The sequence below is a fragment of the Eleginops maclovinus genome, chromosome 3 (genome assembly GCF_036324505.1).
Source record: "Eleginops maclovinus isolate JMC-PN-2008 ecotype Puerto Natales chromosome 3, JC_Emac_rtc_rv5, whole genome shotgun sequence".
Classification (NCBI taxonomy): Eukaryota; Metazoa; Chordata; class Actinopteri; order Perciformes; family Eleginopidae; genus Eleginops; species Eleginops maclovinus.
Genome location: NC_086351.1, coordinates 10686877 through 10703676, shown reverse-complemented (window position 1 = coordinate 10703676; position 16800 = coordinate 10686877). Strand labels below are relative to the sequence as shown.

The window sequence follows — 16800 nt, the reverse complement described above, 5'->3', positions numbered from 1 at the left end:
ATTTACAATGTCACATGACTGGCCAAAAGTTCCATTTGACGCCAAAACACAGGGGTCTGAGGAAACGCTGGTATGGCAGACTGGACAAAGTTAAGGTGACAGTCGAGTATGAATATTTAAAATTAACCGGTGGGACATGCCAGAGTTTCTCTCTGCTTACTCTGAGGTGAGATAATTGTCTCTGAAGTGCTCTGAATGACATGACAAATAATTTGAGTGTGTCAGCCAAATGAATAGAGCAGTTGGTTCTTTGTTAACCTGGATTTGACAGTTCAGGTGCTGACTGATTATGATTGAACTCTACCTGGCAACACTGTAACCTAACATGTTTTGGTTCCAGGTAAAATGGCGTTATCATCATCTTTACTGTTGGTCCTTGTTTTCCTCACAGCGGAAGTGACCCTCTCTACAGGTAACAGCACAAGGTGCAATTGTCCAAATGTGTGTCGTCTTTTGTTGCTTAAAGTGACGCATTTGTCATTTGTTCAGCAATTCAGGCAGAAAATACTGTTCTTGTGACTTGTTTCTCCCTCCAGGAAGCAATGAATGTGTTGCCAGAAACTTTGGCCATGGCTCTGTGGTGTGTGAGTGTAATTCAACCCACTGTGACAGTGTTGGGTCAGTCGCCTTGCCTCCACTGGGCCAGTTCTCCTCCTACCTGAGCAGCAAGGCCGGCAGCAGACTGGAGGCAGGCGGGGGTTCGATCCGAGGGAATAGCACTGGGGCAGGTGAGAGACGTGATGTCTGTGGAGTTAGAGCTAGAACTGCAAAGATTTATTAATTCAATGTTTAATCGTCAACTACTAACCAACTATTTTAATAATAGATTTATCTATCAGTTTCCTTCCTAAATTATATTTTACTTTCTGTTTTTTTTACTCATCTATGACAGTAATTAAATATATTTGAGTAGTGAACCAAACTAAACACTGGGTAGGGCTGTTCTCTCCAAAACAATCTTTCTTTCACACATCTGAATTCGTCACTAAAATAAAATATAATGCTGTTTACCTAATATATGCCTGTGTGATGGCTGCTCAAAAGTAACTTGGTAATAAGTCATTCAGCAGCTAAATTGCTTTAAAAATTACTTATTGAGGATATAAATACCAATTGTAACATTTTATAGAACAAACTGAATTTAAAGATTTATCTAGACCAAAATTCTAAGAATATTCCACATTTTAAAGATACAATACAGAACATATCTCATCTCTTTCAGGCCTCAGGTTGACTATTGTTCCCTACCAGAAGTACCAGAAGATCAGGGGGTTCGGTGGAGCTATGACTGACGCAGCAGCCATCAACATCCTGTCTCTTTCTGCTGGTGGACAGGACCAGCTGCTGCGGCAGTACTTTTCCCCTGAAGGTACACTCAGTAAAAAGACTCCAGGAAATGACCACTGTTTGTGCAAAAGTAGGGATACTGTATATACAGCCCCGGAAAAAATGAAGAGGCCACTCATTTTCTTTTGTTTTATTATTTATAAATATGTGTTGGAGTTAAATGATTTGTTTTCTTTTTTTTATTGTATTCTATAAACTACTGCCAATGTTTCTCTGTGTTGGAATTCAACAGACACTGGGATGGCTGCCATACATGTAGAGATAAAGATTTAAGAAAAATGTGGAGTGGTCTCCTAATTTTTTCCGGGGCTGTATATTGTAAATTAATTATTACAAAATATACAACAAATTGTTTTTATTAATAATGATTATGGTATTTTTTTATTTGACCTGATTAATTAGAAGTTGTCCAGAAAAAATCATCTGAATAGGCGTTGTTTAGTGATGGTGTTGGATGATGATGCAGCCTTTACATTTTTTTCATTTTTGACGCTGTGTATCTGGCAGGTATTGGTTACAGCGTGGTGCGTGTCCCCATGGCCAGTTGTGACTTCTCCACCCGTCTGTACACATATGCCGACACACCTGGAGACTACAACCTGGACAACTTCACTCTGGCCCCAGAGGACATCAAAATGAAGGTCAATATCTTCTCCTACTCAAGCACAACTCTATGGTACTTTGCAGTATGGGAAACTAGGGATTTCCTGGTCTTGATAAGTATAACAAAAAGAAATATTCTGGGATTTGGTGTTGATTGTTTTGTGTGAGCTACAGTAATTACAATCTCTTGGCAATGATTTAGAAACTTAATAGCCTACATAGTCATAAAGTTACCTACATGTGGACAGGTGATTTAATACTATTTATTTAAATAATAAACATCTAGCTATAAGTTCTTAATGTGAAATATGAGGAAGTCAAGAAATGTTGGTCTGGAAAAGTTTAGAATTTTGAAAATGTGAACCCTGTGAATCGTTCCTCTTCTTCCTCTCAGATCCCTCTCCTGCAGCGGGCTCAGGCCTTGTCTCCTGGCCCTCTGTCTCTGCTAGCCAGTGCCTGGAGCTCCCCCGCCTGGATGAAAACTAACGGAGCCCTCATAGGAAAAGGCTCCCTGAAGGGGCAGCCCGGGGGCAAGGAGCACAAAACCTGGGCTCAGTACTATATCAGGTGACTTGTGGGGCTTTACGTTAATGCAACATCACATGTTTGTAATGCTTCATACAAGGGGAACTTATTCTGATGGTCACTTTTTTCTTTACTCTCAGGTTCCTGGAGGAATATGCTAAATATAACTTGACCTTCTGGGCTTTGACCACAGGGAATGAGCCATCTGCAGGACACATAACAAATTACAGGTCTTTCCTCACATTAAATTACTCAGAATTTGCTGTTATCATCACTCCTAGATTTCAGCACAGACTAAGAAGTATCGTATCTTGCAGTTTCCAGGCTCTTGGCTTCACTCCTGAGGAGCAGAGGGACTGGGTGGCTCTGGACCTGGGCCCTGCCCTGCACGCTTCCTCACACCCGCACACACACGTCCTCATCCTGGATGACAACCGCCTGCTGCTGCCTCACTGGGCTAAAGTGGTGAGTCCAAGGACGAAGAGAAAGTTGGCAAAGTTATAATAAACATTATTATACCTGAGGCTACTCTGGCGCTGCAGGAGGGAAATTAGGAATTTCAACATAAATCAGTTTAAGACAAGAAAATAAAGGATCATTGCGACTTTAACTGGATAACTTGAGACATAATGTATAATGCGATACAATATGAAGTTAACACAATTTAAAACAATTTGAAGATTATCGATTTTACTTACACATAATTGAAGTCCTTTTAAGTTTTTTGTTCAAATGGACACTTGCCTATTGCGAGACCATGAGCTTCTTAGGTACTGCAGCGCTCAGAATGGAAAGTGTTTGCTAAGGTCCGATGGTGATGGCTGAAACTCCATAAATAAGGGTTGAACAGCCTTCTGTCCATACTTTGCACCGGACTTACTTTTATGACTACCTCTGCATTTTTTGTGGAAACTCACTTAATTTTTTCCCCTTCATCCCTCCAGGTCCTAAGTGACATTCACGCAGGAAAGTACATTCATGGTGTTGCAGTCCACTGGTACCTTGACAGCCTTGTCCCAGCAGAGATCAGCCTGGGAGTCACACATCATCTCTTCCCAGAGTATTACCTGTTTGGCACAGAGGCCTGCTCTGGTTTCAGCCCACTAGACAGAGGAGTGAAGCTGGGTGCCTGGGACAGGGCTGAACACTACGCGCAGGACATTATAGAGGTAACGTCTGCTTATATCTTTGCGTATTCAGTGTGATGGATTTAAAAAGAGGTGAGGTGATCCTGAAAGGTGAATCACCTCCTTTGATGCTGCAGTGCAGGTTTACACTCTTCAGAAATCGCCTGCGGGCCATGAAAGCAAGCTGGGACTGGTGTTTTTGTTTCTTCTGTCTTCACTCACTCTCAAATGAAATAGGACTCCTCCCATTCTATCTATTTTGCAAGGCTGCTTTCAGATTTAGACATCTTGAGAGAGGGATTTGTTTATGTAGATGTCCTTGTGACATTCAAACAAAGCACAAGGCACGAGTCCAGGTGATTCATTAAAACAAAACACCGCCTCTTACTACAAAGTTAAAGCCCTGACTAGATGCTGAACTGTGGGTGTTTTCTCTGCGGCAGGACTTAAATCATTATGTGGTGGGTTGGACTGACTGGAACCTGGCGTTGGACCAGACTGGTGGGCCAAACTGGGTTAAAAACTTTGTCGACAGCCCTGTTATCGTGGATGCAAAGCGGGATATCTTCTACAAGCAGCCACACTTCTACAGCATCGCCCACTTCAGGTATCTTTGTTCATTCTGCAAGAACAGCATTTTTATCTCTTCCACTATTTTGAGGAGGCAGTCCAATGAAATCTAACCAATCACATTTTTACACAGTAAGTTCCTGTTGGAGGGGTCTCAGAGAGTGGGTGTGTCTCCTAATCAGCACACAGACCTGGAATACACTGCCTTCATCAGACCAGATGGCTCAGTGGTGCTCATCATTCTCAACAGGTTAGTCAAATGTGTGTAGATGTAAAATATGGAAGAAAAGAAATTGAATGAAAGGGAAATTGTGTGTTTGGGTTTCACAGGTCATCAACAGTGATCCAGTTTGAAGTCTGGGATCCCGCTGTGGGTTACATCTCCTCCACTGTACCGGAACATTCATTGCTCACTCTGGTTTGGAACACACAATAATCATTGATACAAGGTCACATACATGTGTTCCACCTCAACCACAAAGATGTCAATGCAAATATGAAAAAAGCAGCCAAGTTGGAGCCACTCTCCACCAACTTTTCTAATTAATTGGTTGCAAGGTTTATTTTTTATCTGCTGTACTTTTGTGCACAGCTTTGGCGATTTCTCTTAAATTAACCTCAGCAAACAAGAATATTTGCAACTCATTCGATTTGTATTCAAAGGGAATCATCAGGAATGATATTAGCAAAGTACTGAATGTATATATTTGTTCACCAGGTGTTGAAGCGCAGCTGGTTCCTTGATCAGCAGCTTATAAGATGGTTTAAGTTTCCTTACAATATCTAAAGAAAGAATATAAATTATGTACAGAAATTGTAAATTCTAATTGTAAATGCTTTATGCTTTTGCTATTTAATTTTAATAAAGTGTATTTGTCTTGAAATCTAAGTTTTCAGTATCTTTGGGTGCAGAGAAAAAAATTAGACCAGGGATTTTTTGGTCAATTTATTAATACATCATAGACATTTTTCATATATATAATATACAGTTTGATAACCAGATATTTCACATTTGTGTCTCCATTCTCAATTTTATTTTCCTTTGCAAACCATAACTTGGACTAGAATTATTTACATCAAAAAAGTGATACAAAAAATGTGAACAAAAGACAGACAGAGGAATAAAACAACAGAGGGATGCCATGTGTTTATAATATATACACTCGGAGGAGTATGTTTAAATCTGAATCATTCAATAAAGGGCGCATTTCGTTCCCTTACACGTATGCTTTTTGATGTGTTCCCAGAAAAAGGTGTAGGGAATCCCTTTTCATTTGAAGTCACAGCTTTATTTGTGGCCATTTTACAGCAGCGACTCGACAAGATTTCTATAAAATACTTTGTGTCCTGTTCTTAAAGTAAGTTACAGAGGAAGGACGCAATAACATGACCATCTTACAATGCAATCCAATAAAATAAACTAGAACAAATAACGAGAGTTCAATCAAGTTCTTCCTGACAAAATCTCAAGAAAAATGCATCATTTAATTATCTTAAACAAAACGATTATTACAGGGCTGTAGGTGTTCATGTTATTAAGTCAAGACCCGGTAAATACAAAGAATGAAGGGAACCCCTCAGTATTCCCGTATGCCATCCAGGGCTCAGTTGCAGAACGTAGCTAATTTTCTGATGACTAAAGAGGGCATGGTATGTGATATAAAGTCTGGCATTTTCCCACAATAGTGTGACGCAGCAGTGCATTTTAAGAAAGATGAAAAAGGAGGTTGCTTGAGGGGTGGAAGTAGAGAAGACATGGCTTGATCGTCATCAATATAGGCTGGTTTCTTATGCGGCAAAAAAAAGAAAAGAGATCTCTTAGACCTCGACCGACCGTTAAGACGTCTGTATGAAAATCTGTATATGGTTGAGGAGAAAGGCATTAAAATAGAAAATAAAAATACAAAAATCAGACTGAGATGATTATGACTGCAACGGAGATGAAAGGAGGCGAGTGAGAAGCGCTTCGCCTCTCCGTGTGTTGCTGGATGTGGGTGAGGGGGAAACCAAGGGATCAGACGGGTGGGTGTCTCAGAAGGACCATCTCTCCTGTGTGCGGGGGTCCATGGACAGGGTGGGGGACTCTGAAGGGGGCTGGCTGCTGCTGTCTTCTCCGTTCAAACTCTTCCTACACACTGGACATGTGTCATGCTGTGTGACCCCAGAACAGTAAATACATGGCGTTAGTTTTAAGGCAGTTTAACAAGTGCACTATTCATTTTAACATGATGCTCAGGTGGTTTTTTCAGTGTGGTCAGTACTGTTATTATCATTATTGGTCAATTGATGTCAGAGATAGTGAAAAATGTCCAACAGCCTTGGTCAACAAATTCTGCAATGAAAATGTTTAAAACTTTACTGCATACTCTTTGATATTATTTAGTACAAGGGAAAGGCTGGCAATATTCTATACATATCCAGAAAGCTCATAGAAAACAACGGATTGACCTGAATAATAAACTACTACGACTATTTAGCAATACAGCTTATTCCATTGTTCCATTAACTTCCGCTGTTTTAAAAAAACTATCAGGAACAATCAATGCGTTCTGAATAACCAAAGTAACAACAGAAATGTAATGAGTCTTAAACACGCACAAGCTGTAATTATCTTGTATATCATATCCTTTTAAGGATCCATTTCATTAGTTTATTTTACAAAGTTCCACCCCCTTTGTGGTGACTCACCATTTCCAGCCATGGTACTATACAGTCTGAATGAAAGAAGTGGTTACAGGGTAGCTGTCTGACTGGCTCTCCCACTGCGAAGTCCTCTTTGCACACCGGACATTCCATACAGCAGTCTGCACCAGAGGAGAAACAAAGGATTTATAAATACCGCTGTGGTTCCTAATGTTAAATATCACTTCAATGACACATCTGTTTGTGTGAGTGACAAACAGATCATTTCTACTTAGTTTGCATCAAAACATCAATTAGCACTAAAACAGTTTAAAGTACAAAGCATGGACTTAACTCATCACTAACAAAAAGTCTGCAAAAAAAATAAAAGGCCTGAAAAAAGAAACAAGCTGTTGTTTCAGTCAGCTGTCAACAGACTAAAAGCATGGCTGCATAAATAAACCACAGGTACTGTTGAGTGGTAAAATAGGACAGCACATACAACAGGAAGTCAAGAAGACCAGATCCAGATGGGAAGTGAAAGACCAGCAAGCAAAAAAAAGTAATTTATGGAACAGATTGTTGATACTCTCAAGGTTAATGGGCATTTCGTCCCAAACAGACACAGTTTCTGTGTCTTGTTTTGGCAGGCGGCGACAGCGTATTAACACAATTGCCTTCTCAAGCTGTATCCATGTGCTGCAAAGACTTATAAACAACTAAATACAGTACATAATGACAGATTTGTTCTGAGCATTTCTCTTTTCTTTACCGAGGACTATATGCTGACATATCCCTTTGTATGCATGTACAATCTAGCCGTCACCAACAAATGTAGTAGTTATTAATACTTAATAATGTACTCACAAATAGCTGGTCCTACCAAAGGTGTGCACTTGGATAATTGTCTAAATACATGTTGCATACAGATCATCCAGCTATGTCCTTGACCAATATTTTAATTTGCACTTCCCAGGGACTCGACGTGACAAACATACAGAGATCAAGTTAGAAAAACAAAGAATAACTGACCTGCTTGTTCCTGAGAGATATTGACTGTTGGGAGAGAAGAGATCTTCTCTTTCTCTGCTGGAGGAGGTCCCGTGTTCTCCAACTGACCTAGTAACTGCGCACACAACACACGTTTATAAACTGCAGAGAAATTCACAAAGTGGCCAGGACATAATCAGGACTTCTATTAATTTTGGTTTACCTGTGTTATCACAGCGTCTAACCCTCCCTGTCCCCAGGCGTAATCCCCTGGGTTAGAGTGCAGCATCCCCGTCCTGAGAGAGACACACAAGTTGGTAAGAAATAGTGCTTACACTGTAATGCTAGCACTGACACTGTGACGCTGCTGTAATGTCGTCTAACCATGAGAGGGGAGGTGAGCCGGGGACTCCGGAGTTGGCAAAGAGGCCAGCAAGAAACTGTTGTACAATCCTAATACACAGACAGAAAATATAAAAATGACATCACCAAAAATAAGAGGAGAAAAGTTTATAATATCACAGTTAGTTAAGTGGGAGTCTGCAACATGGAGTGTCAGTTACTCACCCCTCCACAGCAGGAGAGCGGTCTGGTCTACTGCTGCCTCTGGATCGGTATCTCCTCTGGCTGTGTAGGCGAGGCGGGCGTCCTGGTCCCCAGGGATCCCCGGCTCCTAGTAGACTCCCCATAGGTCCCCCAAGGCCTGCTGGGACTGACCCCCCGATTGGTCCCCCTCCCAACCCCCCCAGGTCACTCAGACCCCCCAAACGTCCTCCAGGCAGCCGAGGTTCTGAGTCGGGTGTGTCAGCGTCGGTTGTAAATGGCCGCTCCAGTAACAACAGGTGCCATAGCTACAAGGATGGTGGGATTGGACAGGTAAGGGTTCGGAGAAGGAGATTTTTCAGACGGAGGGGTAAGGGTAGGGGAAAGACAAAGTTCATTAAAACGTTAACAATTATTGCAATCGATCTTCTCCCATCCTATTCTCCCCCAAAATCCCTCAGGTCAGCTTGTACCTCTGCAAATTGTGTGGCTGCGTCATCTATCCCGTTAGCGCCACCCTCTAGGAGACTGAGGGAAAATGCGCACAAGGGGACAAGAGACACAATATTAGAAACGTCCCCTGGACCCTACACACGTTTAGGTTTAGTGCTTTCTTGGGACAGAGGTGTATGACAACCCTACAGGTCATCTACCGAAAACATGTCGGTTCTTGTACATAAGAAAGGGCCCATGTACATGCTTTGTTCCAGACTAACAGTAAGTGTTGTCTGGAGAAGTGAGGTAGATGCGTAGAATAATAAATGTCTTACCTAGAGTCTTCTGTTACTTCTTCTATGAACCCTGAGTCACATCTCGGACAGATATACTCCTGGAGAGAATCACGACAAAACTGGGTCACACAGAAGTCATACCCGTAATGAAACAATTCTTCTTGTCATTCCCTAGAACCCTAAGAGTCATATTTGGATGCCTTGCATTTCCTGCCTTTTTTTATATGCTTTTATTTCATCAATTCCTTGTGGAGTGTGTTTACGATATACTTTCATTTAGTTTATTCCTACTTTTATGTTCTTATTTAACTGTTATTATATTATTAATACATTATTACTATTTAAATGTTGGTGGTGTTGTTTTGTTCGACCAACAGTCCAAAAACATATTCAGTCGGAATTTATATAAAGCCAAGAAAAGCATTTGAATTCTCCGACTCCAAAGCAAAAATCTAAATGTGCAATAATTTTTACGTAATGTTTTAGCTCCACTTTAGCAAACTCACGTCACATCATGATATAATCCAATTGAATCTTGTTATCTGAAATAATATTAAATAAAATATAAACAACAAAACTCATAACTGCAGTTTTTGTTTAGTACGTCTAAAAAAAAAGTCTAACGTGATGCATAACAAATAAACATAGTTGAGTTTTAAATAAATATCCATATACTGTATTAGCCATATTGTCAAAGATTGTAATCTGAAAATATTCACTCAAAATCAACAACAACAAAGACAATTTGCATACTGGTTTGGTCAACAAAACAAAACATTGTTGGTCTGCCTTTGCAAGGACAATCTCAGTCAGTGTGTTTTATGAATGTAGCCCAGGAGGTAGGGCTGGTCTGCCAACCACACCTAACTGTAGAGTGTGTTAAAGAAACCAATGCATTAGAATGAGGAAAACACTACTGCCAGCGTGTACAGCTGGATGATATTATATCCCCTCAGTGTTTACCCAAGGAATATGTTGTACATCCTGAACTGTTTTACTAAATAAATTGATGAAAAAGCTAGGTCTTTAAAATATTACAAACAGATGACAAATAATTAGCAGGCTTGCCCTCACATGACAATAAACACTCTCTTATCTTGGTTAAAAATAAAAATAAAAAAGGGATGTAAAAATATGCCTATCTTAGGGATTTAGTCAGAAATAAGAAGTAAGTATTTTACGTGACTTGTTTGTCATTTGCTCATATGTTACATAGTTCGATATACGACTGAGACAGCCTTTGGGATACACTAGCAGTGTGTAGGTGTCTACATCTACATCTGGCTGAGTGAAGACATGCCACAGGATTGTGTGTGTCTGAGAGAAGCAGGCCTGTTCAGAGTCTGTGACAGGGCAGGCTGGAATTACCTTCCGCCATAACGTAAAAATATGATGCAGTTGATCTCAAGATAATCTGGCGGACAGGCATAAACAATGCAACAAACACTCAGTTGGTTACAGTTTGTGCACCTCATTTATATCACTCAAGATGCACACCTTAGTATTAGGGCAGTAACTAACACATATTTTTATTTTCAGTTAATTCACCATCATTTTTTATTGAATAGATCATTTGATTAATCATCTTTTAACATATTATAGGTCAACTACAGACCACAACATTTCAAAATGACAAATACATTTTGAAATAACACCTATTCTAAAACACTCAATTAAACCATTATAACCTTTTTGAACCTAAGATTTCCTGTATGAGACTGGATTCGTTTTAGCTATGTGTACCCAATAAACTGGTGACTGAGTGTAAATAGTAGACCCTCACAAATATCTTGGATGAAGAAAATATATATTAAGTATATCCTGAGGTAAGCTAAGGTCTGGCTAACTGATGTCAGCTTCACAACATCATATTTCACTTAACTTTAAAACTGAAACTAAAAACGAGGATTTTATGTTCCAGAAAAATCCCCAACTCGTCCTGCCAAGAGTGTGTTTAATGTAAACGAAGGTGAAAATGAAAATAGACCAATATAAAACAATGTAAACGGAATGTAATTAAATACAAATTAAATAAGAAGGTGATAGCACAGATCTTCCTATCTCAGCTGTTTTTGTGCAAAACACAACAACCCCCCAAGCTGTCAAAGAAAGGCATCAAGCTCAGTACTTTGACAAAACTGTCTTAAACATACAAGCCTTAATTAACCTGTCGATTTTTTTATTTAATGCCCGAGTTTTAAAATAAGACATTTGCAAGTGTCACGAGTTTATTTAGAGAGTTAACAACAACAAACGCCGCTAACTGCTAACTGGCTAGCTGGTGTTTAGCTGTAGCCAGCAAGCGAAACAAACGGTATTTCGGAGGAATCTTCACTTGTCAATCGCACATTTTATACAGGATATTATGAAATATATAGAAAACAAAAACATCTGCCCTACCGGGAGTTTGGGGTTCACTTCTCCCTTACAACAGTGACAGAAAAACCGATGCGGTGGAACAGCCGCAGCCTCCGCCATCTTCCCCAGAGCTGCACAAACACTGACGTCGGTCCTCCAGCACACTGAAGACAGCTGTCCGCCTCCAGCCCGGCATGCACCGCGCTACCAGGGCAAATCCGAGCACAGAAGAAGACCAGAAAAACAAGGCATTTCATTTAATCAGGAACATGTAAAAGCATCATCTACATTTATTGGTTTCTTAAAGACATGGAACTGTAGAAATCATCAATTAAATGTTAGAAAAGTAAAAGAGCCCAACAATTATACTAATTTTCTAGACACCTTAATTCCTGAAGGACTACTTCTGTTTTGTTTGTTTTTTCCCTGGGTTTTTTGGGGGCGAACCCGAACGAGCACAGAGAAGACCGAAAGTAAGGAAATAATGGAAATTGAACTTGTATCCTTATTCATTCAAGAACATATATGAACGTCATATATTTTGTTTACAAAAAAAGTTCACATCAGAGGTAGATATAAAAAGTTATACAAAATTACATTAAATAAATAAACAAGACAGAAAAATGCAGTTTAACTTTTCAGATTACATTTAGTTAAATACACAATGAGTTGTTATTGTCTTTAAATTCAAACAGGTTTTTTTTAACAACTTTATCTTTCAGTTTTTCAACACATTACTTCGAACATTAATGCCAAACAGTTGTAGACCCTGGTTCACACTCCAATACAGAAGGTGGCACTAATGCGCCTGCCTTTAACGCTGGTTGACACCCGCCGTAAAAATAAAAAAGAAGACCGGAAGTGTTTGTGTGTTGTCAACGAGAAGCCGCATGTGTTAAGTTGAAGATCTGTGGGATGCTTTAAAACAAAGGTGACTTCTGTCCTGAAACGTTTCTGTCGGAAAGGTTTGTGGAAGATCAGTTAAGTAGCAGACCTTTAGGATGACATAATGTGTAAACGTGAGCTGTCAACCAGATAGTCTGCGAAGTGCGCAGCTGTATCTCTTAGGCAGTTGGGAATAGCTGACAGGCTTTGTTTTGTTATTGACTTACTAAAGCTATTCATTGTTGAAGTGGTGACGTTGTTGGATGTATAAACGCCCTAGACTTCTATGTGTTGATTTAAAGTTATGTTATATGATAGGCATGATGCAGTTTGAGGCAACAAACACAGTTACACTGTATAAAACTGATGTGCTGCACATAGAGTTTATTGCTTTTGGTTATTTTTCAACTTGTGTCGCTTGATATATTATAAAACCGTAAATATGAAACTACAACATAATACACACCACACATAACACCTTGATAATTTCCATTGCAACTGTCTAAATTGTTTGTTTTATGTATGGCAATCGCTTTCCTTATGCTTTTAATAAGTGCTTATAAGATGTTCTAGGAATGTCAACCAGTCATCTATAATGTGTATTTGAAACACGTAGACAGTGTTATATATTATGTTTGTATGTTATATTGTTGTGATGACATATAGGCTTCGTGTAAGCTGTTGTAAAGGTCGTCTTCAGCCAAGATGTGAGACATTTCGTCATTGTTGTGTAATTTTGTGTAGATGACCGCCCAGGAGGTCCGTCTGTGTGGTCTCCTGCTGCAGGAGCACTTTGGAGAAGTGGTGGAGAAAGTGGGAACACATCTGCTTAAAAGTGGAGCACAGAATTTGAGAACCATCCTTCACGAGACTGGCATCTCATTGGACCTGGTAACACTCCTAAAATTATTGTTTCTTGGCTTTTACTGTAATTACATTGCACCAATGAAATGCTTTTATACATTTACTGTTATTTAAACTGCACTGCATTCTCAGCTTGTTCAAACAGAGATTGGCAGTCCAGCATGTGTGCTTTCATTGGTGGAATGTCAAGCCATTCAAAGAGTAATATTCAGCTGCTTTTACACGTTTTTATACATATATCTGGTTTAAATCTCTGTTTGCTGGGGTTATTTGCAATATAAAGTAGAAAAACACTTGCAAAAACATGTTCTACAGTATAATAGATAATAGATGTCTTCTTTCATTTGATTAATACTCTTGTTTTTGTGTGACTGTGAAAGGAGTTGTGGTAAAAAGCACGTTTTCCCTTGCTATTCGTTCTCCTTGTAGGTGAAGAAGTCCCTGTGTGTGCTGGTGCAGCACGGGGCCTGTGTGTTCAGCTCAGGCCGTAAAGGACCTGGGAGCCCTACGGAGTATCGGACCAGCTGTGACCGGATTCTGAGAATTCTGCGATACCCGCGCTACATCTACACTGCAAAAACCCTGTATGGGGACACTGGAGAGCTGATCATAGAGGAGCTACTACAGAGAGGTCACATGACCATGAGTAGCACGGTTAAGACCGTTGCTGACCGTCTTACGCAGAACATGGAGGGTCAGTATCTAAGATTCTTAACACTTGGAAACCAGACAGGATGTCAGTCAAGCAACGTGCAAGACATAAAAACTTTGTTGAAAATCCTAATATCTTTCAAGAGATTAAATTATACTTTACTAAATATTTGTGCAGAATTTTCCAATAAATGTCCCATTTTACAACGCTTTTATTTTTCCTGTCGTTCTAGATGGTCGCAGCATGGATTACAATGAAGTGTCTAATTCATTCTCCAATCTGGTGGAGACCCATTTCCTTCAGCGGTGCCCTCCACCGCCACGAGCAGGGCCAAAAGAGAGTGCCACTCCAGCTCCCCCTGCAATCCCTGGTACACCAGCTGCCCCAGTCAGCAACGCTCCGCCCACAGCAGAGAGCTTCCCCGACTGTTACAAAGTGCCTCACGTGACACTCACAGGGAGAGGCAAACGCCAACTCTCCAGCGAGGATGTAGATGACCAAAGGAATGCAAAGAAAGCTAAAATGGATTCAGAGGTGGGTGATTGCTACATGTTAGTTACTTTAAAAACATTGTCTGCACTTTTAACACTTAAATGATGTCTTCATTTTCCTGTCAATCGCATGTCATGTATTACTTTTGTTTGACTCTGGATCTCTCCATGTTTGCTTTTTATGCTTAGACACATGGTGATGAGGGGATTTGCTGGCAGGTGAATTTTGAGAGGTTTCATCTCCACTTCAGAGACCAGGCCATCATCTCTGCTGTAGCCAACAAACTGGACCAGGTCAGGATTTTGAACTTGAGTGCCTAAAATGTTTTATTTAAGGAATAGTTAAATTATAAGAAACTTTGCTTCCTGTTAGGATCTTCACTTAAAACCCTGATTTGACTCGCTCACCTCTCTGTGTTTCGAAGCTACTGCCAGTTAGCTTAAATTAGTATTGTTTTGCAATACTTTGTGATACTGTTTCAGTTCTCAGTATTGTTTAAGAGTATACATGCGAAGACTGGTGGCAACATTGGTTCACTTTGTGTTGCACTTTGATGTTGGATGTAAAAGGGATGGATAAATGCATATGCAGATCCCACTGTTCTCTGGCCTGTTCTTTTTAAAACTTCATAAAGTTTCCTACAATTTTAAAATGATCCTTGCTTAAATATATATAGTGATATACAGTATGACGTCATAACCTCTGTATAATGAAATGCATCATATTTCAATATCCTTTCTCATACACGACCCTACATAATATAAAGAAATAGCATAATCTGTAATCCTCATTTTACAGTCAGCACTGCTTTCCCTAAATGTTCCCCTCTGGCCACCTATGTATCGTAGTTGTTTATGATAATGATGATAATAAATGTCTTTGTAATAATCATTTCGTCTCCATTTCTCAGACTAGCAGTGAGATAGTGAGGACTATGCTGAGGATGAGTGAGGTGACGACCTCGCCCTCAGCCACTTGCACAAAGCCCCTCTCAGCCAATGAGATCTTCAGGTCGCTGCCCACCAACTACAACATCCTCAGGCCCATCCTAGACCAGTACCTCACACTGCTGGTTGATGACCCGGTATGAGCTCTGCAAGGCACCTGTCACATTTACACATCTGTATTTTTAATCTGGGAGATGTTTTTTATATTTACTTGTCCTTTTCATTTCTTAGATGGAGTTTGTTGGGAAGGCTGGTGAAAGTGGAGGAGGGATGTACGTTGTTAGTATCCTTTTTTAACCTGGAGCAAACTGTCAACCATCCAATACACTGTTTTATACAAATTTAATGAATGAAGCACAAGGCATGGATGCTTTGCTTAACTCAGCTCTCAGATATGCATAGAGCGCTGGCCAATCTGGCACGAGCCACGCTTGAGTCTGTCGTTCAGGAGAGGTTGGTGTGTTTCTAAATTGATATAGATTTGATTGTTCTTTCATCAGGTAATAATTATTAATGACTTTAAATCTGGTGCAGATTTGGCTCCCGATCAGCCCGCATCTTCCGTCTGTTGCTAAGGAAACGTCACCTGGAGCAGAAGCAGGTGGAGGATTTTGCTATGATTCCGGCTAAAGAGGCTAAAGACATGCTGTACTCGCTGCTATCACAGAACCTGGTCCAGCTTCAGGTACAAGCTCGACATGAGAAGATGCTTTCATGATACCCCCTGCTTTTTGATATAACCAGTGTAAACCAATCGAGCATACAGATCATATTGATCACAGATGAAGATAAATGAAGAAAGAAATACATATGTGCTATCAATGGAAATGGCACATACTTGTATAAAGGGGAAGGGGTGTCATAATATCTTATTAAATTATTCCCCTTTGCATCTACATGTTCTTAATAACTGTATTTCAAACCATGCTACAGATTATAAATTGATAGATACTTTCCTTGTCATTCCCATAAACAACATTAAAGACCTTCCTTGCTCTTAACTACCATTAATGACTAACCTTGACAAGAAATAGGAAGACATTACTCTGTGGAGCTGTTTCAGGCTCATTTTCTTAGTGCATTTAAAAGAGTGACTGCCTGAAATGTAGGAGTAATAAAAAAAACTGATCCAAAAACCCACTTTGGAAATGGTTTGGCACACTTTTTCATGATGCACTCTCATTTATGCAGTGATTGAGATATTTGTATGCCCCTGCTTCAGAGAGAACAGAGGATGGAGACATTTTTGCTTTTTCCGTCCTTCTGTCAGACCCATGGGAACACAATATACAATAATATTGATTCATTAATGATATTTAGGACGGACATGGATGTAAACTGGAACCTTACTGGTTGGCGTAGGCATACATCTGCTAGGTAAAACTACACTTTAAAAGCACTGTAGTCTTTTATTGTGGGTTTGTGTGGACAATGACGCAATAATCATTTAACAAAGTGACCATTTGGCAAATTCTCTGACACATTGGAATAGGTACATTAGAATGATTTAAGTATGAGTGCTGCAGCCATATTTCTTATTTTCT

General features: G+C 39.9%; 4 protein-coding genes across 6 annotated transcripts in view; 3 read left to right on the top strand and 1 right to left on the bottom strand.

The window, feature by feature from the left end:
• gba1 (glucosylceramidase beta 1) lies at positions 1-5061 on the top strand. The gene is made up of 12 exons (XM_063878597.1): positions 1-166; positions 341-412; positions 537-728; positions 1223-1369; positions 1855-1988; positions 2345-2517; positions 2616-2705; positions 2793-2940; positions 3420-3644; positions 4046-4209; positions 4306-4422; positions 4503-5061. Exons 2-12 carry the CDS (start codon positions 346-348, stop codon positions 4606-4608), a joined length of 1563 nt encoding a protein of 520 aa, XP_063734667.1. The 5' UTR covers positions 1-166; positions 341-345; the 3' UTR covers positions 4609-5061.
• dap3 (death associated protein 3) overlaps positions 1-7039 on the top strand; it is a 39610-nt gene extending 32571 nt beyond the window's left edge. The window contains exon 15 of the mRNA XM_063878599.1: positions 7030-7039. The gene's annotated coding sequence lies outside the window, so the exon portion shown is untranslated. The remainder of the gene's footprint in view (positions 1-7029) is intronic.
• On the bottom strand, positions 5104-11620 carry rnf115a (ring finger protein 115a). Its single transcript, XM_063878601.1, has 9 exons — positions 11459-11620; positions 9098-9156; positions 8801-8855; positions 8352-8635; positions 8169-8237; positions 8008-8080; positions 7827-7920; positions 6861-6976; positions 5104-6323 (listed from the first exon to the last, which is right to left on the bottom strand). Exons 1-9 carry the CDS (start codon positions 11534-11536, stop codon positions 6204-6206), a joined length of 948 nt encoding a protein of 315 aa, XP_063734671.1. The 5' UTR covers positions 11537-11620; the 3' UTR covers positions 5104-6203.
• A 452-nt stretch (positions 11621-12072) lies between these two features.
• The window catches only part of polr3c (polymerase (RNA) III (DNA directed) polypeptide C), a 5717-nt gene continuing 989 nt past the window's right edge, over positions 12073-16800 (top strand). The window contains exons 1-9 of one of the 3 annotated variants that reach the window (XM_063878596.1): positions 12073-12347; positions 13046-13192; positions 13595-13859; positions 14050-14351; positions 14498-14602; positions 15220-15393; positions 15488-15539; positions 15649-15709; positions 15791-15941. In XM_063878596.1, coding sequence (XP_063734666.1) covers positions 13046-13192; positions 13595-13859; positions 14050-14351; positions 14498-14602; positions 15220-15393; positions 15488-15539; positions 15649-15709; positions 15791-15941 — 1257 coding nt within the window. In that variant the 5' untranslated portion in view covers positions 12073-12347. Of the gene's footprint in view, positions 12397-13045; positions 13193-13594; positions 13860-14049; positions 14352-14497; positions 14603-15219; positions 15394-15487; positions 15540-15648; positions 15710-15790; positions 15942-16800 lie in introns of all 3 variants that reach the window. The other 2 variants (XM_063878593.1, XM_063878595.1) reach the window with 2 other exon arrangements.